Genomic DNA, 25841 nt, shown 5'->3' on the forward strand with positions numbered 1-25841 from the left:
AATATGTAAAAAGGCTGAAGTCACATCTGTGCAAGGATCTATTTTTAGTGGACCCTACATACTAAAATCCTAGCCTTGATCTCTTAAACTATCAAGCCTACCATAAATGTTTGATGATGAACAAGCCCATAAAAAGAAAATGCGTAAAATGAATAGAGGGAGTCAATGCGTGCTCTGCCTTTTAATTACCGGCGGTTTCTGCTACAACTCCGCTCCAGGCTGGGTGCAGGCAGAGAAAACACATCAATAATTTGGGTGGTGGTGGGTGATGGGGGAAGGGTGTGAGTACTGTAAACAAATGGGTCTAACCACATCGTTATGGATGCTCTGGAAACCCGACAGAGATGGGAAGAAGAGTAAAGTCCAACCCCAGAAGGGTGGGGTTCCAAAGGGGAAAATTAAGAGATAAATAAAAGCATTCAGGACACAAATGATAATGTAGAACAGTCTTGTTTTATTACTTTTAAGTCATAAAGAGCCTTTTCCTTGTTTTTTTTTTGTTTTGTCTTTTTTTTTTCCTTTTTTTTCTTTTCTTTTTTTTTTTTTCTTCCCATTTTACAACATACATTAAGTCATGAATCAGATGTTAGGGGATGTGGAGATGGAAGGAAAATTGGTGACGTCACAATATTTTTACAACTTTACAACAAATATAAATCTGAGTTTGTTGCATCTACCAGTGTCTAGCAAGGGTGGAAAAGCAAAGGCACACTCAGGTTTATGGACCCTCCCCCCACGTGCAGTGGGGAAAAAAAAAAAGGGGAAGGAAATGCTTAAATGCAAAAGACCAGCTCAATACAAGTGGGCATTTCAGGGAGAACACAGCAAGTGAGGAGTTGTGGGGATGTGGGATGGAAGTTTTGACACAGGTCTCCGTAACACGGCTGAGGCAATGATGCTCACGCATGGGGGACAAGACAGTGGGTGCTGCGTGGCCAATGCTCTTGGGAGTCAAGTGTGGGGGAGAAGGTAGCAGGGGGGTGTATACCCATCACCTTCCTAAGTAAGTTCTGCATTTCCAAAGAAAAGTCAAGGTAAAAAACAATTATCCCAGTTGCTAGAAAAGACTTCACGGTTTCAGGGCACGGAATTCTCAGGAGGTGAACATTGATTCCGCTCACAAAACAAAATAAAAACAGGACAACACAAAACAGCAAAAACCTAGCCCGCACGGCAGCAAAGCTGCAAGGGATGTTTACAGGAAAGGAAGGCCATATGCACGTGTCCTCATTACACACCTAGGTCTCTCATTATGGAGGTACCACGTTTTCACCAGCCACCTCAAAATTGTCCAAAATAGTCTTTTTTTGAAAGTTTTTTTTTTTAAAGACAAGACTAAACCCAGAAGATCAAACTGGAAATAAAAAGAAATAAAGAGGCCACCAAATATACTGTTTAACTGTTTAAGAACACAACAACCCAAAACAATGCTCACTGTTTACAGTATGTTGACAATTTTTTTGTTCATGATAGAGTAAACAAAAGTCCCCTCTGTGTGCTCCAGCTAATGAAAACCAGGGGGGAGCACACACCCTCCCACCCCGCCCCCGTACAAACAATAACAACACAAGGATGAAGAAAGTTTTTAAAAAATTAAAAATCTTCCACCCCAGTCAATGTTTTTGCAGCATCCGTTGTGATTGGCTTTGTACTTGGAGTTACTCATCCATCATAGCAGGGACCAGCCCGCCTACATCTATTTCCACGTCATTTCTTTGTGTGCAGCGCACGTGTGTGCTGAGCCCATGGCTTGGAGACACCTCCCAGGTGCCTGGCAACTGCACACAGCGTGCTCTCCAGCCAGAGGACACAGCAGAAATGAGGAGCTGGGATGTTAGACCCTTCTCTGCTGGCCAATGAGGATATCACCATGTTGAAATGATCTGAGAATCTAAGGGAAGGAGGGAACGCTGGAGGGAGAAAGGGTATTGCCACCCACAACACTGGGGACCATGCTTGGTAGCACAGCCAAGGGGTGGGTGGAGTTGGCACTAGAAGGAAGTGTGAATCGGAGGGCGTGGTGCCGCCCAGCTCTCCCAGGCTGCAGGATTATTACCATCACCACTACATTCTTCTTCCATCTGCTAGATGCTAATCTTCCAGAGGGCTGGAGTGGGGGTGGGGGGAGGGAGGGTCAAATAAATATCTGCATTTATTTCAAAAGTGGGGGGGGGAAGTGTATCATAACGACAGTTTACAAGTGTACACAACTCAGGGTGTAAGGCACAAATTTACATGTGGAAAAGAGGCTATTCACAGATGTAACCCCACGAAAAACCCGTGTGAGCAAACCATTAATTTATGCAAAGTAGCAGCCAGCGTATTAATTAGTTCACACCTTTAGTGGATTTTGTTTGCGGTCTCACATGCAAGGTGAAATGAGATGGGTATCACAAGCTGGTGCCTTCACAGAAAGTAGGAACCACTGACAAAGCCATGTTGGCAGAAATGGGACGCGGATGTGTCATTCTAAAAGTTCCTCTCCCGGTTGCTTTCGAAGTTAGGATCTGGAAGGACTTTTAAGCTAATTAATTTTTTGCATGTTACAGGCCAGAGACCTGACCAGCAAATTAACTGGTTGATTTGAATAAATATTCCCCTGTCAACTTTTTTCCTTTAGCTAGAGATCAGACAGTCCAAACACAAAGCTCAGAATTCCAGCTCCAACTTATTTACTCAGTGAATTTATTGTAAAAATAAACTCAATTATTCCAGTTAATGGATTTCACGTTAAATAGTTTAACTTTCAAGGGGCTTTCTGAAGAGCTGTTCATAGGATGGTATATGGAAGAGTCCTTTCCTTAAGGAAAAAAAAAAGGGTGAACAATAAATAAAGAGTTACTTGCGTTAACGGTCACGTTATTTCATTAAAAGAGAGGAGCAGAAATCTATGACATGGTTGCCCAACATGGCATTAATCTGCTAATAACAGAAAGCTGTAACACTGGTGGGCATTTCACAGTATCTGAGCATAGTAAACTTCTGCCATTGTTAAAGTCTGAGTTAGAATTATCAATGAATCCTTTATTTTTTTTGTCTTGAATTTTCATGATTTTTAAAAATGTATTTGTGTTTTGCAGGTGGAACGCCAGCCCTGTTCGGCAGCGCCCGGTGCGGTCATGGACAAAGACGTTGCAGTCGTTCACCTGTGTGTGCGTGTGTGTGTGTGTGTGTGTGTGTGTGCGCGTGTGTGTGTGCGCGCGCGCGCGCGCGCGTGGGGGGGGGGGTGCGCGCGTGCGCGTGGGTGTGAGAGCCTGTGCGCGTGCGCGGGTGCGCGCGCGCATGCGTGTGGGGGTGGGGATGGGTGGCTATGTGCTTTTGGCTCATGTTTTGTGATGATAATTTAAGTCTTTCGTGAGTCCGACCTGTTGCACGGTGTTCGGGGAGAGTGAAGTCCGAGAATGGAGGTGAGTCCCGCGTCGCAAACCTTCACCAAACCACGTGGCCCAATTTCCCAGAGTCCCCCGGCATCCCCGAGGGGGACCCAGCGTCCTCTGCTCCGCCGCGGCCATCTTGGTCTGGTGGGTACTCAGGCAGTGGAGGGCCTCGCCGAGCTGAGCGCGCGCCTGGCCTTTCCCGCTGGTTCGACACCTGACCCCTCCCCCTGGGATTATGTACACGCGTCATTGGGCTTCATGGATGTGGAAAGGGGGGCAAAGGAGGGTTTGGGGGGTACGTCCGGCTTTAGCGAGGGTGTGCGCTTCAGCCCCGACCTCGTCAGCGAGTTGTAGGCGTTGAGGCTGGGCTGCCGCGAAACAGTCACGGCCTGGCCGGAGGGCGGCGCGCCGTGCACCTGGATCGAGTCCACCCGCTGCGGGGCGGGGGGCGGGTTGTCTCCCCGGCCAAAGCTCTGGTTTCTGGACAGGTGGGAGGAATTGGAGCAGTTAGTATTGTTTCTTTTGAGAGTGGTGGCCTGGTGGCTTCTCGTGAGCGAGTTCGTGGGGTAGCTCCTCTTATAGTCAAGGCCGTAGGAGGAGGAGTGGTGCATTTCCAGCCGCTTGCTCAGGCCGTTCTGAGACAGGGAGGCTCCCGGAGGGCCCAGGGAGGCCTCCCGCTGGGGGACTTTGGGGGGCAGGCTGTCCAGGTTCTCCACGAGGTTCACCCCGTGGTTGGGACTCTTGCTGCTGAGATGCTCCTTGATGGTCTTATACTCCAGGGTGGCCGCCTGGTCCTCCAGCGCCATCTGGGCCACCTCGCTCATTTTGGGCTGGTCCACGTACTCATGCGGGTAGCCCTGCTGCGTGATGGGCAGGACCACCACGCTGGGGATGTGGCTGGGGGAGGCCCGGAGGGGCAGGTCCGTGGGGATCACGGGGGAGCCCATGGGGGGCATGTCCTTGGTGCACGCATTGATGAGGTTCTGGTTCCTCTCCCACTCGCGGCTGCCGCGGCTGGGCTTCCGCTTCTGCTGCAGTGTTGGGGTGGACTCCGGGGTGGGCAAGGCCGCCAGGTCTAAGTGGTGCTGATCAGCCTTGATGAGCATCTTGGCCGTGTTGCCGGGAGTGGTGAGCTTGCCGTTGTGCATGAGTGGTGTGAGGATGGCCTCCGGCTTCGGGTCTTTGGACTGGCTGTCCCCAAAGAGGCCGCTGAGCTTGGTGACGCTGCTCATGGAGCCCCGGCGCGAGTGGGTGAGCTCCTTCTCTTTGCGCTGCACGGCGGACACGTCTTTGCGCCTGTGGTCGCAGACGCAATAGACGATGATGCCGGAGAAGACGGCCCCCATGACAAAAGCCAGGATGACCGCAATGGCCAAGAGGGTGACGGGGACGAGCTGGTCATGGCCTTTGAGGTAACTTTCCCGAATCACTCCTGCAATAGACATCGCATACGGTTTTAAGACATGAAAGCACACAGCGAGGCTTATTTTGGTTTGAAGTTCACCCCGTTAATTAATAACAGTAATAAGTGACAATAGCACCTCTGCACAACTTGTCTTGGGGCGCAGCTTGCCAAACGTTAACTAATTAACCCCCCCTCCCCCCGTGAAGTATGCAAATAGACTTCCTTTGTTGCTTCTTTGTGTTCTGAAAAAGTGCTTTCACCTCTGTCAAGTATATGCTCTTTCTACTTTGTTTCAGCCCCTGGAATATGACGATTTTTCATTTTCAGAATTTGTCCCTCCTCCTTTCCCCCTTCATCTTTTTTTCATCTTACCCTCATAACATTGGGATAATGGAGATATTTTGAGTATGGGAGAGGAAGAGGCAACAATTTTATGCCCATTAAATGAACAAATGGCACAACCCTCTAGGCTTCCAGGGTCTTTTCTTATGACTTCTTTATGGGGCCCGTGGCCTCTATCTGGAGAAAAGCTGTGTTTGCATTTCAGGCAACTGGAGGAAAGAGCACGTGTGTCATTTACAGTGAAAAGAAAACAGTTAAAGCTCACATTACAAATGTTTATGCTGATTTTGTATCATCCTTCTCACAAAAAAAAAAACCCACAAAAACCCATGTGCACTCAATTTCAGGTAAATATGCTGAATATGTGAATGAAGCTCTTCCCTTCCTTAAACTGAAAGAATATTTAAGGGGAAGAAAAAGACCATTTGGGGCCCTGTAGTGGGTTTGAGAAGCGTCAGGTCTCATTATTACAGTTAGGGTTTGCTGCCACGGTGAGATTCTTCAGCAGAGCTAATCTCTTCAATTTAATAAAAATTACGTGACTACACCCGTCAATAATCTTACACTACATTAACCGAGATGCTGTATTTTTGGAGAAAGTTGCTTTCTCCCTGTTCCTGCTTAATCAGCCACCAAGCTGAGAGACTCTAACCAAATGGAAACACTGAAGCTCTTAGTTTTTAATACCAAGTGAGAATACACATCACAATTGTCAGATCTTAAGTGCTTGATGCGGTAGCTAAAAACAAAATCTCAAATACCTCAATTCCTGCCTCTGGAGAGTGAAAGAACACGAATACGTTAGAGACACTGCATGGGCTGAGGAAATATAAACATTGTTCCTATTATGGAAATGATAGTAAGACAGAAAATGTACCTTCTCTGGTCTCAGGAGAAACATTTTTCATCTACTAAATCAACTCTTTCTGGAATATGTTTAATGTATTTTACTGGCAGATATTGCTCGCACAGAATTAGAATGAAGCAAAATGAAACTCTTACCCCTTCCTAAACCCACAACATGCAACCCTTCAACTTCTGCTGAGATACTTTGTAACCATCACAGCTGAGACCTTGAAGAAGTGCAGCTTTGTCATGGGATCTTTCTGCTAAAATATTTTGATTGGTGAAGCCCTGGTTTTAAAACTCAGAAGCCTTTGCCTGTTGAAAAGAACATTCTCTTTCTCTTTTCTTTCTAAACATTCCTCCTCCCCTCAGTTGTGACATCACAGTTGGTTGCTGTGGAAATGATTGTCCTGTGACAAAGGATTGTGACTTCAGGGGCGAATAAATAGAAGCAGCAGATATCTCTGGAGAAACAAAGATTCTGTGATTAAACAAATGCCCTTGGTAATGAAGGGCAGGGCAGGCACTTCACCCCAGGGAAAAAGTCTGTAAGATGGCAGGATTCTGAATAATTTCCAAATGTGACACTTCTCAAATATTTCCAGATTTATCTTCGTGAACTTTTAAGGGGGTAGAAACGGAGAAGGAAAAAGCAGCAGGGGATTCAGCTATAACTCACACCTTTTATATCGTGGAGCTCCCCAAACGGTGAGGTGCCTTGCATTCAAATCTGTTTTAATACCTAGTCACAGAGGAACTGTGCTAATGAAAATTTCTTCCTTAAATTTGCATTTCCTTGTTGTAATGCTGAAATAGCAACTGATTTTCTTTCAGTTTTGATTATGTTTGGTGTTCTATTGAACATCATTTTTAACCACCTACATACAATGGCACAAAAATGTACACCTGTGAATAAAATGGGTTTGATTTCCCTCATTGACTAGGTGATCTCAGTGAATTTTAACCACAGGGTAGACCTCGCCCATGGGGTGGGGGTGGGGGTGGGGGTGGGGGGAACTAGGTAAATTTTTCTTAGCGGGTATTTCATGGATCTCTTCTTGGCAACACTATTTATGGGGCTGTGTCTTCCCAATAAATGCATACTTATAATAGGTAGTTATCTACAGTTGACTTTGGTATTTTACAATTTAAATTGCCTCTCAGCTTGAGAGGAACTGGGAAAGAAGAATAAGGCTAAAGCAGTCCCATGTATTTTATTCATTATTTAATTGGGAAAAATGTAAAAGTTTCAAGGTTATCCAGGGCTGCTTTACTTTTAGTTCCCAAATATTCCTCTTTGATGTCTGAAGGTCCTTGACTGTCTTAATCTCATGGAAAGCACTTGCTCTTTTACTGGGAAGAACATTTTTAAGGGAATAACATTTGAGTTCAAGTTTTTGGTTGTTAACAAATCAAGTAGGGTCTGACCTTTGAGAAAAATGGTGTCTCACCCCTCCCCCGCCCCCCCATCTCATTTTGTTATGTAAATAGTGCCCTTAAAAAACTCGCATTCCCTTCAGTTTTGAGATCACTACCATGAAGCAGGTGGTTTCCCTCATCTGCTTGTGTAAATTCAGAAATCCCATGTCCAAAGTTGGAAATAGATCAGAGATTAAGTTGAAAGCGCAGTCAAGAAGATAAGAAGTTCTAAGTTATTCTTGGAAAATGCCTTCCAAACTTAAAGCTTTCTGCTTATATCGTGAAAAGGGCAAAGGGGCATCCATGGAAATGATGGCATCAACTTTGTGACATTGGTCACTGTCAAGAACTAAACACACTGGGTTTGTCAGAGGGGTGGGGGTGCAACCATTGCTAGCGGTCTCCAAAGGCCTGGGGTCTTAAGCTCCCACTTGCTGTTGTGTGACCTTTCTGGCAGGTGACTTATCATCTCGGGGCCTCAGTTTTTTCATTTGCAACGTGGGTTCACACTCTTAAAGCCTTACGGGGTTCTTGCAAGAATCTAATGAAGTGACGAATAAGAAAGAACTTAAATGCTGTAGTTTGCTGGACAAATCTGAAGGTCAAAAGAAGCCACAGAAGAGAAGTGGGTTAGTAGCTCACTGAGGGCATAAGAGTAATAGTCACAGCTGCTCCATTTCATCCCATTTGTTATGTATGGGTCTCCCTGGGGAGGAGGGCGGACCTGTCCTTCCCAGCTCCAGACCTTGTGCTGTCCAAACGCGGCCAAAGGGATGATGTGTTGAGGCAACATAAGAGAGCACATACCTCTGTTTCAGGACTGCCTGTAGGTTTTGCATTGTGAAGTAAGTAAAACAACAAAAGCGGGAAGTGTTGAACAAAACACGGTGATTATAGACTTCTGGTGGACTAATAATCTTGGATTCAGCTCCTTGAGGGCAGGGACTCTAGTTTATATGCATTTATAACCTTTACTATCACCAGGGATCTTAGTTGGGCACTTGATAAATGATTATTGAATAAATGGGTTTGCAGTACATTGTAGAGACCCTTTTAAGTGGGCCTCTAAAGTTGGTGGGTCATTTTTGGAGTGACCATAACCTGAAGTCACAGAACCACATTAGATCTCCATCCATAGAACAGAATATAATAATACTAACATCCATTAGACAAAAGAAATTTATAAAGGTGCTCCGTGTATGTTCAAAATGATAATGAGGAACTATTTGAAAAATCAAAAGAAATTCATTCTGGGATAATTCCAAAAGACATGTTGAGGGTAAATGAGTTATTTGTAACAACTGGGTGCTCTGGTGGAATTAAATAATGGAATAATTCAAAACAAATACAACTCTTTAAAGGGAGCTGGCTGAACATCGTTGCTTCTGATGTTGCATGGAAATCCTGGGGAAGTGGAGGGGCCTTTGTAGGGTGGCATACTCCATCTCCAGGTATCTCGCTCCCCGCACCCCCCCCCCAAACTAAGAGGACCAATAAGAGTTGGCTTCTCTATCTTGGGGCATTGAAATGCCTTCCTCTATCAACCCCTGGGCCTTTTACTCTCACCAGTCGAAAATGGGGCATATAATGAAAACAGTATCTGAAACAGCCTTTGCATTGATTCATTAACCACCAACTATTTCTCACCAGTCATGAGGTGCTAAATGGTTATTCTTTCCACCTTCCTATTGCAGGAAGCAAGGCACACAATGGCTTAGAGATTTCTCTGAAATCATGTCTTAAATTGGCAGAACTGAGAAAGAATAGAATCTTCACTTTTTTCCCCCTGAGGTGAGAGAGTTTTTAGATGCTGGAGGGTTGCAGAGGGAGGTCTCAGAGGGGCAATTTTAAGCCCTTTGGAGGCTGAAGCAATGAAAAGATTATGAACAACCCCACCCTCCAGGCCCTGCAAAATGTAATTAAAATAAGAACGGTTACAAACTTCAAGGAAGTCCAACACAATTCTGACTTTTCCCACGATGACCACATGAAGGCGTATTGAAATTTCAAACACCAGATTGTTATATATAATAAGGTTTCCAGTAGCCCTTCTCTTGGGTTCTCTACAATTGCCTAGTTTGCCCTGGAAGCCCAGTGCCAGGCTCTGGGACAGCAGACCTCAGAAAAGATGCCCTCTTGGACTGTAATGTTCTTGGTGCCTTCAGCAGGCATCTACTGAGCACAGACCAAAGCACTGTGCCAGGTTTCGGAGAGACAAAGGTGAAGGAGGCACAAACCCTGCGATCCAGTTAAGGGAGAGGGCAGGTGCTCACATGTGAGCATCCAAAGTGTTTGGAAGCATCAAGAGATACACTGCTTCTGCTTCAGCCTAGGAAGTGGCGTTTAAGGCAGGCCTTAAGGATGTGGAGGATGGCAGCTGAAGCAGCAGTAAGAACCAATGCACAGAGGGAAGGAAGTGAAAGCTGTGTTCATAATGGTCGATAGTCGAACTCCCATCTAGTCACTCATGCTATAGACACCAGCCACTTGGCTATCATCCTCTCACTTGCTTCTGGACTTGCACATAGTCTCTTCCTTCTGCCTGGAATATCCCTGCTCATCTCCCACTCCTCTGACCCTCTCCTTTAGGCCTCGGCTTAAAGGAGGAAGCCTTCTCCAACTTCTTCCAACTGGGTTAGCTCTTTCCTAAGTTCCCCAGAGACCTTAACTTCTCTCTCTTAACTCATCACCTTTACATTACTGTACGTTTGTTCTTCTCTAGGAGGGAGATATACCCCTAAATTCCCAGGCATAAAGGTGCTTGGTAAATATCTGTTAAATAGTGAATGAATGCATGAGTACTTGTAGAGGCAACAGAAGAGTGAGAGCTGATCACTATTTGGAAGCAGGCTGTGAAAAGCCTTGAATGACTGAAAAAGACATGGTGGACAAGCCAGTTTTGGAAGGAAAGTCTTGGTTAATTTACCTGCAATTCTAAGGGTTGTCTTGCCTGAGAAAGCTGACTTTCAGCTTACTCTGCTCGACGTTGACTCCATTATTCGAAAAAACTACTGGCTTCAGAGTCAACAGCTTTGCCTCAGAAGTACAGGTAGTCCGCCTGAGTTTACTATAACTTTTTAAAATTAAAACTTGTTCTCCACTATACTTATCCCCTGCATCCTATAGAAGCTGGGAGATGTCTGTTCTATCAAAGCATGCAACAAGACACACAAACGAAAGTACACAAAATCACTGCACCTGTTGAGCTAAATACCAAGGAGGAGCCCTCCCCATCCCCACCAATTACCTTGCTAAGTATAGGAGCCCCTGGCAGCTAGGACCTTGAAATGGTTAAGTGCGTGCTTTCCCCTCTCACCCCTGTTCACTGGACTGCCTGTTTCGGAGCTGCTGTGATATGATGGATGTGTCTGTCTCCATAGTGAAGTGATTAATAGGCATCTGTGTAAAGCAGACCCGATGACCACAAAGACAACAAAGCCTCTCTGTGTCCTTTAGAGACATATGCAAAGGCAAAAAGGAGAATGGACATTTCCTTCGCCGCGGAGCCAGAGAGAGTTTCGTGTTGGGTCTGAGAGCTAACAAAGATGGCAAAACACCAAGAAAAGCCCCCGGAGTAGGATCCCCTAAAAATAAACCCTTGATTTTCCTTTATAGTAAGACAAGCCTGCAATTTCCTTGAAATCCTCATAACAACTTGGGTGAATGGAATCTAACAACCCAATTTTTCTTGTTTGAAAATCTTATTGCAACAGAATGCCAGGCTGACAGTCCTACAAGGCACTATGAATGAATGAACCAATCATAGGCCAGGCATCATGGATGCTAACCACAGAGGACAGGCTGTAATCCCTGTTAAGGAGAGAAGAAAACAAATAGGGGAAAAACCCTCACTGGAGACAATTTATCCTCAAAGCCATGCCCCACCCGATGGAGATGATCATACTGAAAACGCAGTGGGAACTCTCTGTGGTTATCTCGGCAGGAAGGAGCCTTCTTCTTGTCTTGGGGCATAACGTGATCCAGATGGCTTAAGAATAAACTGAACCGCCAGCAGCCTTGGAAATGGGCTCAGAGTTCATAACTCAAACTTTCCTTTTCCTTTTTATTTTCCTTTTTTTTTTTTTTTTTTTTTTTTCCTGGCAGGCTGAAGATTAGGTACTAGGAGGCGCCATGGTCTTCAAGATGTATGAAGTTAATGACTGATCATGCCAAACTAGAGGCAGCTTCCTGGCTGCTTAATATCCTCAGTTCAGAAGCTGTTTTAAAACTCACATATTGAAATAGTGCTTACTGTGGTTGTCTGTGGGTGAATCTACTTCCAGTTCTCTCACCTTTGAAATTGATGCATTTTTTAAATTGTTGTTGCGATGCCATCACAGGTAGAAAAGGGAGAACGAGCATGAAGTTCGTTCTATTTCACATTTTTTAGAGGAGAAATAGCTTCATTTTCCCTTGTGTCAGTGGAAACCCTGGCATCTCTGATCCTTCTCTGCTGTACCCTTTTAGACATGGCACCACCAATGGGAATGCTACCTCCGTAGCATGGATTGAAGTCTAGATTGGGAGTCATGATGAGATAACTTAAAAGCCATATCCTGAAATGTGGGTCAGTGTTTTCACGTGTTAGAACTATCACTGTCTTTGTAAAGGTGATGATCATTTCAGATGGGCAAAGTTTTAGCAAAATTTACATGGTTTATTTTCCTTTTTTTTTTTAAGCTTTTCTTTCTAATTAGACTGGAAACCAAGTGTCTAAGGAGTTTCTTCTGAAACCAGACAAAACATTTCTATTTTCCGACTTTCTAATCCCATCTTCTTCCTTTGCTCTCTCACAAGGCATCAAAACCACAAAACGGGGAAGTGGATCTCCCACTAAAATTTCACTAATACTGTGAAATTCAGGTGATTCTTTGGATTATTTTCAGTGCTTTGATTTTTTTTCTCCACAAAGCAAAGACGACACAAATAGGAGGAAACAAGGCTGTTTGAATACTAAAGCTGCCAACTTAAACTTGCTGGAGATGTCATTCTTGGGATCTGGATTATGAATGAGGCTGAGTGTTACTGGTGAAGAACATGAACTGGTCAAGAACATGAACATAACGACCTGGGCTTAAGTCTTGGCTTTAGAACTAACGAACTTTGTGATCTTGGACAAGTCACTGAGTCTCTCTGAGCATTAGTGGTGTTGGCTAGCAGATGGGTGTCATTGGAAGGATTTAATAGATTAAACGAATGAAGGCATGTAAAGCACTTGGCATTGTGCAGGACATTTGTTAATGGTCAATGTACTGTAATGGAAGTGTTTCTAGAATTTCGGACAGGTTACCTGCCTTGTACAGGGTCCAAGGTAGACTGTTTTAATATGACACTTTGGTAGGGTTTGATTGTGTCAGCCAAGAGTAGAAAAGTCAAGATTAAAAAAAAAAAAAAAAACGGGATGCCTGGGTGGCTCAGTCGATTAGGCGTCCGACTTCGGCTCAGGTCATGATCTCTCAGTTCGTGGGTTCGAGCCCCACATCGGGCTCTGTGCTGACAGCTCAGAGCCTGGAGCCTGCTTCCGATTCTGTCTCCCTCTCTGCCCCTCCCTCACTCATGCTTTGTCTCTCTCTTTCAAACATAACATATACGTTAAAAAATTAAAAATAAAAAAATAAAATATTAGAGAAGGACCTTAAGTAGGATAACAAACAACTTGGAAAGTGTCCCAAATCAGTGCTGCTCGATACCAGCATCACCTGGAACTTGTTAAACATACAAATCCCCGGGTCCTACCCAGACTTTCTGAATCAGAACCTCTGGCGTTGGGGCTCAGAAATTTGTGTTTTAACAAGGCCTCCAGATGATTCTTATTTTCACTAAAACTTGAGCAACACTGCCCTGCGTGACACGAATGGTATGCCAGAAAACGAACGTTTAGTTTTAAAGTCCAGCCTCATGGACTACTGAGGCAATGCATTGCCAGACTTTCAATATGATTTCTAAAATAAATAAATAAATGCGGTGCTCCGTGGTCAAAGTATGAGGCTTTCATGGGTCTCGGGTATGACCGTTCTTTACTGCGGTTACCGTATTCTGACAAAGAACACAAGATTGACGTGATTTTGTTAGACAAACAAATCCCTCACACTTTCCCTTGGTACCTGACAGAAGCTTGACATATGGCCGAAAACACAGCAGCGCTGCTGTAAGAGAACCAGCCCAATTTGCTAGAGCAGAGAGCTTTTGGAAAAATGCCTGTGGTCTCTTTATCTGCCCCAGCATGAAGACACAGAGGGGAATTTCTGAGGCTCCCCATCTCTGTCACAGAGGCCATCAGGTAGTGGTTGGTACTACAGAGCCCAGATATGTCCTAGATTGGGTAGGCCCAGTCAGAACTGAGTCCCAGGGCCAGAGGAGGCAGGTCCTCTGGGGAGCTCACCTCCGTTGGAGGCCTGCAGTCTTAGGTCAGGTCACCTTGCACCGACTCCGCTCAAACAATGCATCGCCACCAAGCAACCTTAGATAGTGGTGGTTCAGGGCGTCTTTCCTCCTACTTTTGCATGATCAGGCGAGAATAAGCAGCTCAGGAAAATTCTCTTATATTTCTGGATTGAAGGAGGGACCGGAGCTCATTCCCCAAACCAAGGTCCTGCTTTATAATATTAAAAATGCCTAGCACAACAGTGTACTCAGCAGAGCTTAGTGCCTACAGATCTGCTGAGTTGAACTGAATCTGCAAATCCATAGAATTATATAAGACATTTTAAGTTACATTAAATTTCTGCTGTGTGCTTTTTAAATCATGCAGTGTAAGACCCATCAGCACTTAGGGTATATTTATTGCCTTAACAAATGTCAGATGATTGTGTCCAGTGTTATCTATTATTTATGAATAACAAGAGCCTGCAGGACTGGAAACGATAAGCTTTAATATGTCCAAAAGGTTAGGCATAATGCAGATTGCTGCCCTATAAATTTCTTGACACTATTTTCCCTCCTAATAAAGCACTGTCAATGGTGACTATACCAAACTTCCATTATTTCTATACAGTTCATGGCTGCCTCTGCCTTCGGTGAAGAAATGTAATTGCAGAAACATATTTAAAAAGAATGCATCCTTTTAAAAATTATGAAGTTTAACAAATAAGTGGAGTGGGAAATTCCTATTATCCCGTTAAAAATGAATCTGTTCACAAAGACGGTTCCCAGGCCGTAGGCTTACAAGAGCTTAAGAAACATTAATTAAAGATGACAAACCTCCGCACTGCCCGTAATTAGCTTTCTGACACCGATTAAGATCCCGTCTACTGTGCACTCGGTATGTTTGAGGATAGCCCACCTAATTTTCACTAGTGTACTGGAGGGCCTTTCTGTCATTCAAGGTGCTGGGAGACTTACATGTGCTGCAGCTTGTGTGGCTCCGTGCAGGCCGGCAACGCAGCCTAAACGCTTTGCAGGCCTCTTGACCTGTCCCTTGCACCGCCTGTGTCTCCCTGGGCCCGGTGCGCAAATACAGCTTTTCCGGCCTCTTTCTCTTTATGGTAAGGACGTGAGTTATGCATTCTGAGCAATGCTTGCAGCTTTTGGGGCCGTTCTCATGTCCAATGTCAAGAAAGAGAAGCTGTCTTCAGGAAATTTCCCACTTTCCATTCTTTTGCCCTTACTGGACCACTTTGTCTATGGAGCAGTGAGGTTTGCAAAGTGAAACTTGGAACAAGCATTTTTTTTTTTTGGTGGGGGGGGGTGGGTCTGTTTACTTTTAAACTCTGGGACATGAGGCTATCAGTAAGGTTTGAGATAAAGCTAATATTATGTTTCCATTATTACACGTGATCCAAAATACAGATGGACTCTTTACCATTTTATTGTTAGGACAAAACAAATTTTAGATGAACACCATGCAGTTGAACCAGTTAAAGAGCAAATTTTTAACGACTCCAGATGTTCAGTTAATAAGATCATGCCTAACTTAGTCCCTGTAGTCCTTGAAAGTTCCATTAAGCTGTCAGAAAACTTTGCCATTGTGCGTGTTTTTGTGCAAAAGATAGGAGAGAATGGAAAAAGATTGAGGGGAAAGGGTGGGGGTAAAATGAATTCGTGTCAAGGGTGATGTGGCTTGAAAAGTGGCTACAGATTAAAGGTAAGAAGCACCTCTAGGACGTGAATTGGTTTTTTAAATGCCCTAAGGTTTAAGTTGCTGATTTTAGAAGAAAAAATTCAAGTCTCCAGAATCATAATTTAAGCCCTTCATTTTTTGGAGACAATGGATGTTAGGTTAAAAAAAAAAAGTTTTAGTTGGGATCTCTAGAAAAGGAGAATTCAAATATTGGCGTGCAGATTCAGGCAGGCAGGGAGATGAAACACCTTTCTACATGGCTGACATTTAACTTTTTTTTTTCTTCTTCTACCCTTTCCACAATAATCTCATCAAGACCTTAGATAAATTCAGCAAGTTGTCAGGAGGATACAGAATTAATTAGATCAAATCTCCGTCCCTGCCTACACTGCTGCAAGTACAATTCGAGCCTTCCACACGGGCTTCCCAGTCCTTGCCCTCCTCCCCAGCACATGCTACATGGAAACTTCCACATCACCTGTGGGGAAGCCCAGTGCCTGACCTTCTTACTATACTGCTTTCCTCAGTTATTCAAAGGAAAGCCAGAGACTACAAATTGATTCCTTTTCTGGTAGGTGATGGAGAAGTATTAAATATAGTGAAAATAAATGGTGGCTCCTGAATTATCATTCTTTCTCAGGTCCTCCCCTCTCCCCCCCACAGTTTCAAAGTCTGATCTGGGTGAAAACTCTGTGCCATGTGCAACCAAGTTTTTCATGAAAGAGGCAGAGAAGCCCAGATTTGGAGTTCAGCTTGCTGGGGGCTTTACCTAGGATAGAGCTCTTTGCTTGGCAAGGAACATCTACGAGGTAAATGCCAACGATGTGTAGAAATAGACATGTTAGATCCAAAACGAATGCAAAATTCCAATTCCCAAACTTACTGTGCATGTGTAACTAATAACCTAATACTGTTGAGTGATCCCTTTATTATTTGTCTGTCGTCCTCTTGATCTCTACCTTTCCCTCCCTCCCACCCTCCTTTCATCCCTTTTCCCCACTCATCCATCTTCCTCCCCCAACGTTGCCTGTAGCTAGAGCCCAACCCCCTTAGCATGACTTTTAAGGCTCCAGACCACCATTTCAATGTCAGGTCCCATTCTGGACTCTGTAGACTCTCTCACTTTGGTCACAGCACATCACTTGTCTCTTTATCATTCATTACACTCTCTACTTGCCTAACTTCATGTCCTGGTCATGTCACTTACTGAGCTTGAAATGTCCTTCTTCTCCCTTTTATCCTTTAATACTTTACAAGGCCTTTCTCTAGCCCCAAACTTGGATCTGAGTTATGTCTCTCTTAATCCACTCTCAGAACTCTACTGGCCCCTCTTTCTTTTACCTCTCTTACTCTCAGACTTCACTTTTGCCCCACTGGCTAGCCAGGAGGTCACCTGCATGTGCCCCCCTGAAAAACTATAATCTCCTTGAGTTGAGGACATACGTCGAATTCAGATCAGTATCCAATGTAACACTCATTTTATAGATAGCACCATTAGCTGGATGTCTATTGAGCGTATGAAGAAAGAAATTAAGGTTTTTGGTTTGCCTTTCTTTGAGACTGGAGCTGTTGTCACCATTATTAAACATATTTTCTGGTGCTTTCTGAATTCCAGTTAATTTCCTCTAACGCCATGGAAATGGAAAACAAAAGCAGCCATATAATTAAAAAAAATACATATGATTAACATCAACTGTTATAGTTGATAAAAACCTGAGGTTCAATAGAATTAGAAAGAATCAATAGTTTTGGGGCTCTTGGGTGGCTTAGCTGGTTAAGCATCTGACTTCGGTTCAGGTCATGATCTCACAGTTCATGAGTTCGAGCCCTGCATGGGGCTCTGTGCTGACAGCTCGGAGCCTGGAACCTGCTTTGGATTCTGTGTCTCCCTCTCTCTCTGCCCCTCCCCCACTTGTACTCTATCAAAAATAAATAAACTTAAAAAATTTTTTTTAAATACAGAGAAGCATATAAATAATAATAATAATAATAATAATAATAATAATAATAAAATAATCATTTTAACTATGCCCCTGTTTAGGAACAGTTTGTTTTCTGAGCCTTTCTCAGTTAAAAGTAGCATTTGAAAGCCTGTTTTCCAGTGATAATCTTTTAATTTTAAATCTATCACATTTCAAACATGTATGTAATTTCTGGTGATAATTCTCTGAAATTATATCTAATAATATTTTTCACAGAATGAAAATTTTAATTTCTCTTATAAAGGTTATTCTAGGTTTTCTAAGAGTTAGAGGATAGTTGTAATCTAGAGATTAGATATATATTCACTGAAGTCAAATTATCAGCGGTCTTTTTGAATAGGATAGCCAGGTAGTATACAGAATATCTGGTTAAATTTCAACTTCAGCTAAACAATAACATTTTAGTATAAGAATGTCCATGGGACATAATTACAGTAAAAATCATTGGCTTATCTGAAATTGAACTAGGAATTCTGTATTTTATCTAGTAACCCTACTCAGTCACCACTAAATAATGTCCCACAAACATTCTTTAGACCCATCTCCACCTTGGAGATTACAATAGTTTAACAGAGAGTAATAAAAATGATACTAAACCTTTATGGGGTGGGTATAGTGCCATTTACAAATTGAAATACTAATGGACTGAATTTCAAGAATTGTATCTTGTTTTTTCATCATCAGCAGCAATAGCAACTCAGAAACGTGTTATGAACTTTGAAGGCTAGCTTTCCTGTAACATTCAAAAACAGACGTAAGTGAACTTGAATTCAGAATGGTTGTTGGAATGACGGTGGGCAGTTTCCTGTCCGCGTCGTGTCCCTGGGCTGTGAGCATGCCCGTTCCCACCGGTGCAGTCAGTCATGGAGTGTGGGGTGGGAACTGGACCCTCTTGCCCCTGCCTGCTCACTCGTAGGCTTCCCCATCAGACTGAGCCCTTTTCTCTGAATTCTCAGAGACTGCCCTCCCTTCACATTTAAAAATGACTGTGGTACTATAGGTTTTACTAACAAAAGCTATGCAAATTACCACAGGCTAGGTCTTTTTGAAATAAAGCTCAAGCTGTTCAAAAAAGCCTGACTTGGGCAGCATTTCCTCAAACCTTAGAATACGAATCCTGTACCAAACATACCTCACTCCCCGCCCCCCCATCCCCTGCCCCCTTCCCGTCAAGGGGCAGGTTGAAGGGAAGAGCTAAAGAAAAGGGGCTGAGAAACCTTTATCAAGGGCTAAGTTCCTTGACATCAGCCAAGCTGTCTTCAGTTGTCTGATATTTTCTTCTGAAGCCTGCCGTGCACACTTTTGCCTTGCTCACACAGGCAGTGGTGATCGGAGAGGCTTTCTGGATGCACTTTGGTGTGTGTGTGTGTGTGTGTGTGTGTGTGTGTGTGTACGCTTTGTCTGGCAGTCCACTGGTTCTTGGATGGGAACTGTGTCTATCTCTCGTGTAGCCTCTCACTCCTTACTGGCGTCCAACACTGTGCTATGGAGCCAGTAATAAATTTTGCTTGAGACGCCTCAGAAAACATTTTTGTTATGGTAATGTTACTGAGGAAATGGCAGAGAAAATCTGGCCCAAGTTGAGGAGTCAGGCAAAGAAGAGAAGCTTGTTTTTCTTCCTTTACTGTTGTCATCAGTGATACTTTTCCCCATATGTAAGATCACCTACATAAGACTTGATAGGAGCCAAGAAATAACTTACCCCATTGAGAGAACTGGGGCCCTTGAAATTCCCCAATCCATTAGATTTGAAGCATTGGAGGTTGTTAAAACGCAAGGGCACTCAAGGCCAGGCTCTGGTATCTACAATACTCACCCCAAACTGGATTTCTCAACTTGTTAATGAGGAAGGCCTACCTCTGAGGGGTTGAGAGTCAGAATAGGTAGAGTTTGAATGAGAGCACAGGGAAAAAAGGGTCAAGTGTAGGTTATTGCCAGGTCAGGGGAACACACTGTATCACGCACGGGTCCTTTCCAATTCAGAAAAGGAGACTGGCAGCAGAAATGGCGAAGCTCAGCTCTCCCTAGGCCACAACTTGGGGAATAACTCACTGCAAGCATCACTGGGGCGCTCACTGCTGGTCTAAAGTCTCACCAGACGCTTAACAAGGCTAGAATGAGTGATTTCCTTTTAGTCTAAATCCATTTTGCTCTAAACAACTACTTGGCCAAATTTCTCATCCCCACTCAGAGAGCTCAGTAGTTGGAAGCGCACCGGATCGTATCATTGCAGCACTCAGAGCCCAGCCATCGGCAGCATGGTGGTTCTACATCTTGTCCTTCCAAAGGCAGAAGCGAGTTTAATCCTCACCGGGCTCCTATAATTGCCCCGGGCCAGAGTTACCCAAAGCTTAGTCAGGCAACTACAGTACCACAATTTCAGTGATTCCAGTGAGACTCACCGACCATACTCTTTGCTTAGTATTTTTATATCCCTACACTTCCTGCGTTCGTGTTTACTTAGTATTTTATTTAAATTACCTTTAAAATAGATTTCAGATAGAAACTTTATATCATTATCACAAATGGGAAAAAAAAGCATGTCACTTTTCATAGATAGGAAGTAACCATAAAAAAGTAATTAAAAGCAAAACAGTGTTAATTCCAGCTAGCTACAGCTGCCTGGCAAAGCCCCTAGCCGAAAGCCTGTTTTTTTCTTGTCAAAGCAGGAGAGTAGCACGTTAAGGGAGTTGTTAATGATAGAGCCTCAAACAGACTTCTTCCTCAACCTAACCCAGAAGACTGAAAGAGAAACAAAAAGGGTGTGATGTGACCTTCTTCCACAGGATTCAGTACTCTCAATGCCAGGATCACCAGAGGCACCTAAATCATCTCTTGTAAGGTGCCACATGTCCTACTTGGGGGGGGGGGGGGTTACTGCTGTAGGTGACCCTGCGTTGGAGGAATTGTTGATAAACTCTGTGATTTTAGAAAATTCTATTCAGGGGGGCGCCTGGGTGGCTCAGTCGGTTAGGCGTCCGACTTCAGTTCAGGTCACGGTCTTGCAGTTCGTGAGTTAGAGCCTCGTGTCGGTCTCTGTGCTAACAGCTCAGAACCAGGAGCCTGCTTTGGATTCTGTGTCTCCGCACCCCCCCCCCCCCCCCCCCCCCCCGCTCATGCTCTCTCTCTCTCTCTGTCTCTCAAAAATAAATAAATGTTAAAAAAAATTTTTTTAAAAGAAAAAAAATTCTATTCAGGATTGTTAGGAAGGGTGGGCAATATACTCCTCATCATGCTTTATGTATCTTACTGTAATATTATTTCCCCAAGTAAAATTGCTCACACAGATAGCTTGTACATTGATTAAAACATACTCAGCATCTACTGTATGTTGTAGTTTAAATTATTCATTTGATCTCGAATTTAAATTCTATTTCTACCTCTTTTTCTTGTCTGCAGTGAGTGTATCCTCTTAACTAAATGTAATTGGTGACATCTCACTTTAAAGGTATCCCGAAATATATAAGCATACGACAGTGCTGGCATTTCCACTCAAATGGGAACATCTCTGTATAGATTGACCATTTTATCTGTTTTCTGACAGCTCACAAGAACTCTCGCAAGTCTGAAGTAGGGGATTTCCTTCTGTTCTGATTTATTGTTGGGACCTAACACCAGTGGTCAGCATTTACATATTATATTGACGCTACGCAGCTTTCTTGGCAGATCGGTCATGGCTAATTCCTCACGTATCTTCCAGTCTTCTTGGAAATAAGGTTTTATAGTATTATTACTATTGGTCAGAAACAAGAGGCACAAGAGTGGCTATTAATTTTCAGTATTGCCTAACCTAAAAAAGAAAGCTCTTATTTCTTTTGCTGTGGACAGGGAGGTGGGGGGAGACAAGCCAGATCTAAAAATAAAGTGGATTTTCTTTCTTATTCGTATGTAATTAGAGCCCCTTTGTAACTACTCATTACCACCTCAATGGTTATAAGATGAATAAATAATATATATTTTTAAATGTGGCAAAACCAAGAAAGAAGTAGCCAGGGCTGCATCCAATTTATCAACTTGGTGATTAAAGGGCTGGCTCTAGCGGCTCCAGACATCTAGGGACCCAGAGATAAAACAGTGCAGTTGGCTGTGTTTTTACTAATGAATCTAGGGCTTGAAAGATATCAGGCAATTTTAAAGAAAAGCAGTAAGGACAAGAGACATTAGACAAGGCCAGTAGGGTAATGAAGGGCAAGGCCAGTTACTGAGAGAGAAAATTACTTCATTTTCTGTGATAATGCTTCTCCGAGCCTCACAGGCCTCTTCTCACGCTTTGTTAGTATGCCTGTATGTGTACATACAGCCTCAGAATGCTACTTACAGTGTAGAAGGAAAGAGCCTTGGAACATTCCACAGAAGGGCAGAGAGAGGGCTTGGGTCTATTATTTTGAAAGGGGGAGGCTGAGAACAATGGTAGCAGAAGGGGGTTAGATTGCAAGGTGAGGATTGGTGCTTTGACAGAATGTGAGGGACGCACAGGATTAAATCAGGACGAAAGACACAGCGAGGAAAAGAAAGAAAACAGCAAGCAAACATACTCTGGAAATGCAGCATCTTTTGGAGGAGGAGGTGGGGCAGAGCGGGACCAGCCCAGTGGTGTTCACCATGTCTGGCAGAGCAGAGCTGTGGGCTCCTTTGCTCACTGGCCTTTATTCAGCCAGAATAAAAAAGGCATGGGACACTTGACTCCTTAGCTAGCTGGTGAGAGGGACACATTTTCTGCTTAGCGGGGAAATGTGTGATATTTTAGAAACAATTCCAGAGTATATTTAGCTCCTAAAGCTGGGGCACACAAATGTCACATTCCCATGAGACAATTGACCCAGTGAAAAGAGCACCTGCCAGAGGCCCTCGCAAAACCCAGGAAACCCTCGCATCCCAGGAGATGCTGCACACACGGATGTGACATCATTAAGGCACCCACATCAGGGAATGAGAAGAAGCGAGGAGATCACAGATTGGGCCAAGCTAAGGGACGTCATAATGAGTCAGAAAAGAAACTGGACTTTTCCAACAGAGGAACGCCATCACCAAGTCCAACCACACAGTGCTTGGCAAAACAGAACAGAAGTTTGAAATAAATCGTGAACATTAAAACAGAAAAACAATTCAGAGCAAAATGGAAATTAAAATCATAAAAATCATGGTAAAAGGAACATTAAGCTACATTAAAAAAAATTTTTTTTCTGCATAACAACCCGTTGTCATTGCCCCATCAAATACATAATCGTCAAAAACCAAACTCGAATTTGACAGGGCAAGGCAAGGAGTTAATAGCACAAGAACAGTGATCATGTTAAACACCCATGCAATCACCTCTGCCACCATTGTCTGACAATTTGTAGACTGCTTCCAGCTTTGTCAATATTCATAATAAGACCCAAGAGAATGAACAATGCCGAATTTTAAAATGATCTGTCAAAGTGTTAATTGGACTCTTTGATAACCTCCATCCCTTGGGGGAGTTAACGATTGGAGAAGATTCATGCCACCCGTCTCAGTGAAGTGAAGAGGAAATGATTGTAACCAACAGCTAGATATTTGGCTGACATATTTAATGCTTTACTGGAAAGGCCGTTTGGTTTTTCAGAAAGTTGGCAGTGGGCAAACACGAAGCAATTTTACAGAGCCGTCTCTTCTTGAGAACTCGGCCAAGACTCCCACATCTGCGATCTGGAGCCACACATAACAAATAATGGCACATGCTAGGGCTCGTGGCCTGATGTGATAGTTCTGTGCCACCACTGAGGAGCCTTGCGCTTTCTAGGGAATGGTAAAGGGAGGGATGCCTCCAACTTCAAGAGGCTGCTGAGACAGAAGCTGCTGTTTTTAAGATTTGGGGCAGGGAATATGAAAAGTTATAGAAGAATAATCAAAGTGATTATGGGAATGTGCTTGAGCACAAATTAAAAGGGCTACAATCTTCACTTTTTAGCACGTAGAGCAGCAGAGCGTATGGCACTCTCACGACGTGAGTTGCAAAAAAGAGGGTGAAAATTGAGCATGTGAGTCTGCCTGGAAAACATCATCTAAAAGTCAAGATGGAAATACGTATAGAGAAAACCCTGAGGGAGGACATGACAGACGGTCTTCCAAAGGGTCACCATGGCTGGTCCGTCCTTGAGACTCAAACCCTTGCTTGGATGAAACCCTTGAAAACATATAGAAGTGAACAATTCTGAATGAGGGGAAACAGCTCGCAACATAACTGGGCTTTTCAGTCTCTGATTTACAAGACTGTTTTTTGGACAAGTAAAGGCCTCTTTGGTTGCAGCTGCAGCTAAAGTAGGATGTGTTACCAGAAGCAGCCACTGGCGAGAAAAGAAGAGGACATTTCCTGTCTCTAGTTGAGCAAAGAAAGCAGGGGAGAATTTAGGACAGTTCACAGTAGAGTCCCTTTCATTGAGTGCAGCTTCCTTTCCATTTTAAATGCATAGCAATTCTGCTTGATTAAATAACATATTTTTGTCTTAGCTGTTGTCCTCAAAGGGCAATTACAGTACATTGCAGGACTGCGGCTCTATTCAAATTCAGCACCACGTGCGAGTGAGAGATGCCACCAGTCAGAAAAGGCTCTGCCCTGCTATTTCTCCACTCACCCATTAAAACGGGCCTTTACTTTGATGACACGCACACGCTGGGGCCGGCCCTGCATTCCATCCAGTTAGGGAATGGGAGAAGAGGACCCAGCGTTGAGGCCTGAGCTCAGAGGAGCCGGGGTGGGGGGAGGATCTGCACTGGGCCAAGCTGCTCCCCTTTGGGATGGAGGAAGCTCAGAAGGATGTGTTATTTGTTTTGTGTGGTTTCTCCTCGCCGGGGGTATAATTTAGGATCGAGCCTGGTGCAGAGAGGTGTTTTTTGAGGAAGCTTGGGAGCATCGTGTGCTGGGGGTGCCTGAGATGCTGCTGTGGCTCAGCTGGAAGCAGTTACACAGCCCTCCTCACTTTTCCCTCCCTCTCCCCACCGAGGAAGAGGCATTTCCAAGGCCTTACCCTTCTGGTCTTGGTGATTACGGGAAGACACCGCCCCCAAAGAGTCTGTGCTGTCGGGTGAGTGCAGCAGGTCCTTCCAGTCCAGCTTTCCCGCCCTAGACTCATACCCCTCTTGAGCCGCTGCATCCGACGTGGTGGTGCTGGGCAAGAGGGAACTGGAGTGCCCTGTTTTCATCATAAATACAGTTAGGGAGAGCATCAGCGGAGACCCCCACATTCCCTCGGCACAGAGGCCAAGAGCGGGACACCCGAGCCGGCAGTAAGCCTGAAAGGAGTCGGCCTGAGAAAGAACAGGCTTGAGGGGTTGGGGTTCAGCAGGAGACCCCCCCGCCCTGGCTGTTAGAGGATGAAGGGCCAGATCCTATCTGGGCTGCTCTCTGGGTGAGCCTGGGAGACTCCCTCAATCTCTCCGGGCCTTCGTTTTCCTTGTGCGCCAAGTGGGCATGTTGCTTCCCTCCCCGTGTTGGGAGGATAGAAGCGACATGGTGGTGACAGCACCCAGCAGTGTCCGACACACAGAACACGCTCAAGAAGTCCTAGTGTCCGGCTTCGGTCTTCCCTCAGCACTGGTCAAGGCGGGACGGTTCTGCTCTGGGGGGGGGTCACCATGTGTGACTGGCGGGGCAGGTGCATGGTAGTGTTACAAACAGCGCCGCTGTCCTGAGCCTTTCTCACGGAGGGTGTGTCTGGTTTTCAGCTTCGACTTGGCCTCATAAACTTCCTATTTCTGAGAGAAGTGCCCGCCTGCCTCCACCACGGGTTCCCTGGGATGGCAGCGTCAGCCGCCCCTTGTTGCTCTGGCTGTGCCTTTTGTGTGTCATTCCAGCAAAGCCAGTTTCATGGACTCATGACTCCTACCTCATAAAGGTTGTTCTTGAGGCCACACTGACTAACGTGATTCAGATTAGAAAGGGAGAGCTTTTGGGGATCCAGAGTAGCCTACCACAGGAAAACGTCAGAAAAAGAATGGCCAGGTTGGGAGTTAGGGCCGACACTCTGGATTTTTCCTGTGAACACATTCCTCTGCTTTCCTCCCATCATGCCACAAGGCTAAATACAAGTGGCACCAGGTGCTCTGGTATAAACTGTCACGATGATTTCAAGAAGCCCCACTACTTGTTCTCTCTCGGAGAAAGAAAACTTTACCTCTCTGTGATTTCCGAGTAGAGTCTATAAAACTGTCTTACCTACAGCAGCCTCTCGAACAATGTTTAAAAAGATATCAAGGCAACTACTGCGAAATTGTAACCGGTGCCTCTGGTAGAAGGTAGGGTGGATTCACAAGTGGTTCCAGCCTTGGGCTGCGATCACCACGTATGTGTTCAATAAAATACTGGTGACCAGAAAGAAAGATTAGAATGAGCAGTACTCTGCATTCTTCTGTTTTACAGTTAGCATGGGAAGTTGGATTCCCAGGAGACT

At 44.5% G+C, this 25841-nt stretch overlaps 1 protein-coding gene and 1 long non-coding RNA gene across 4 annotated transcripts in view; one reads left to right on the top strand and one right to left on the bottom strand.

Moving 5' to 3' along the window:
- Positions 1 to 1389: 1389 nt before the first annotated feature.
- SEMA6A (semaphorin 6A) overlaps positions 1390 to 25841 on the bottom strand; it is a 134761-nt gene continuing 110309 nt past the window's right edge. For 2 of the 3 annotated variants that reach the window (XM_023254418.2, XM_023254419.2), the window contains 2 exons: positions 24420 to 24584; positions 1390 to 4809 (listed from right to left, as the gene is read on the bottom strand). In XM_023254418.2, the coding sequence (XP_023110186.1) occupies positions 3611 to 4809; positions 24420 to 24584 (1364 nt within the window). In that variant the 3' untranslated portion in view covers positions 1390 to 3610. The remainder of the gene's footprint in view (positions 4810 to 24419; positions 24585 to 25841) is intronic. The other variant, XM_023254423.2, reaches the window with a different exon arrangement.
- The window catches only part of LOC109499869, a 43261-nt gene continuing 22226 nt past the window's right edge, over positions 4807 to 25841 (top strand). Inside the window, exon 1 of the long non-coding RNA XR_002742459.2 lies at positions 4807 to 6678. This is a non-coding gene — a long non-coding RNA (uncharacterized LOC109499869). The remainder of the gene's footprint in view (positions 6679 to 25841) is intronic.

The sequence above is a fragment of the Felis catus genome, chromosome A1 (assembly GCF_018350175.1).
Source record: "Felis catus isolate Fca126 chromosome A1, F.catus_Fca126_mat1.0, whole genome shotgun sequence".
Taxonomy (NCBI): Eukaryota; Metazoa; Chordata; class Mammalia; order Carnivora; family Felidae; genus Felis; species Felis catus.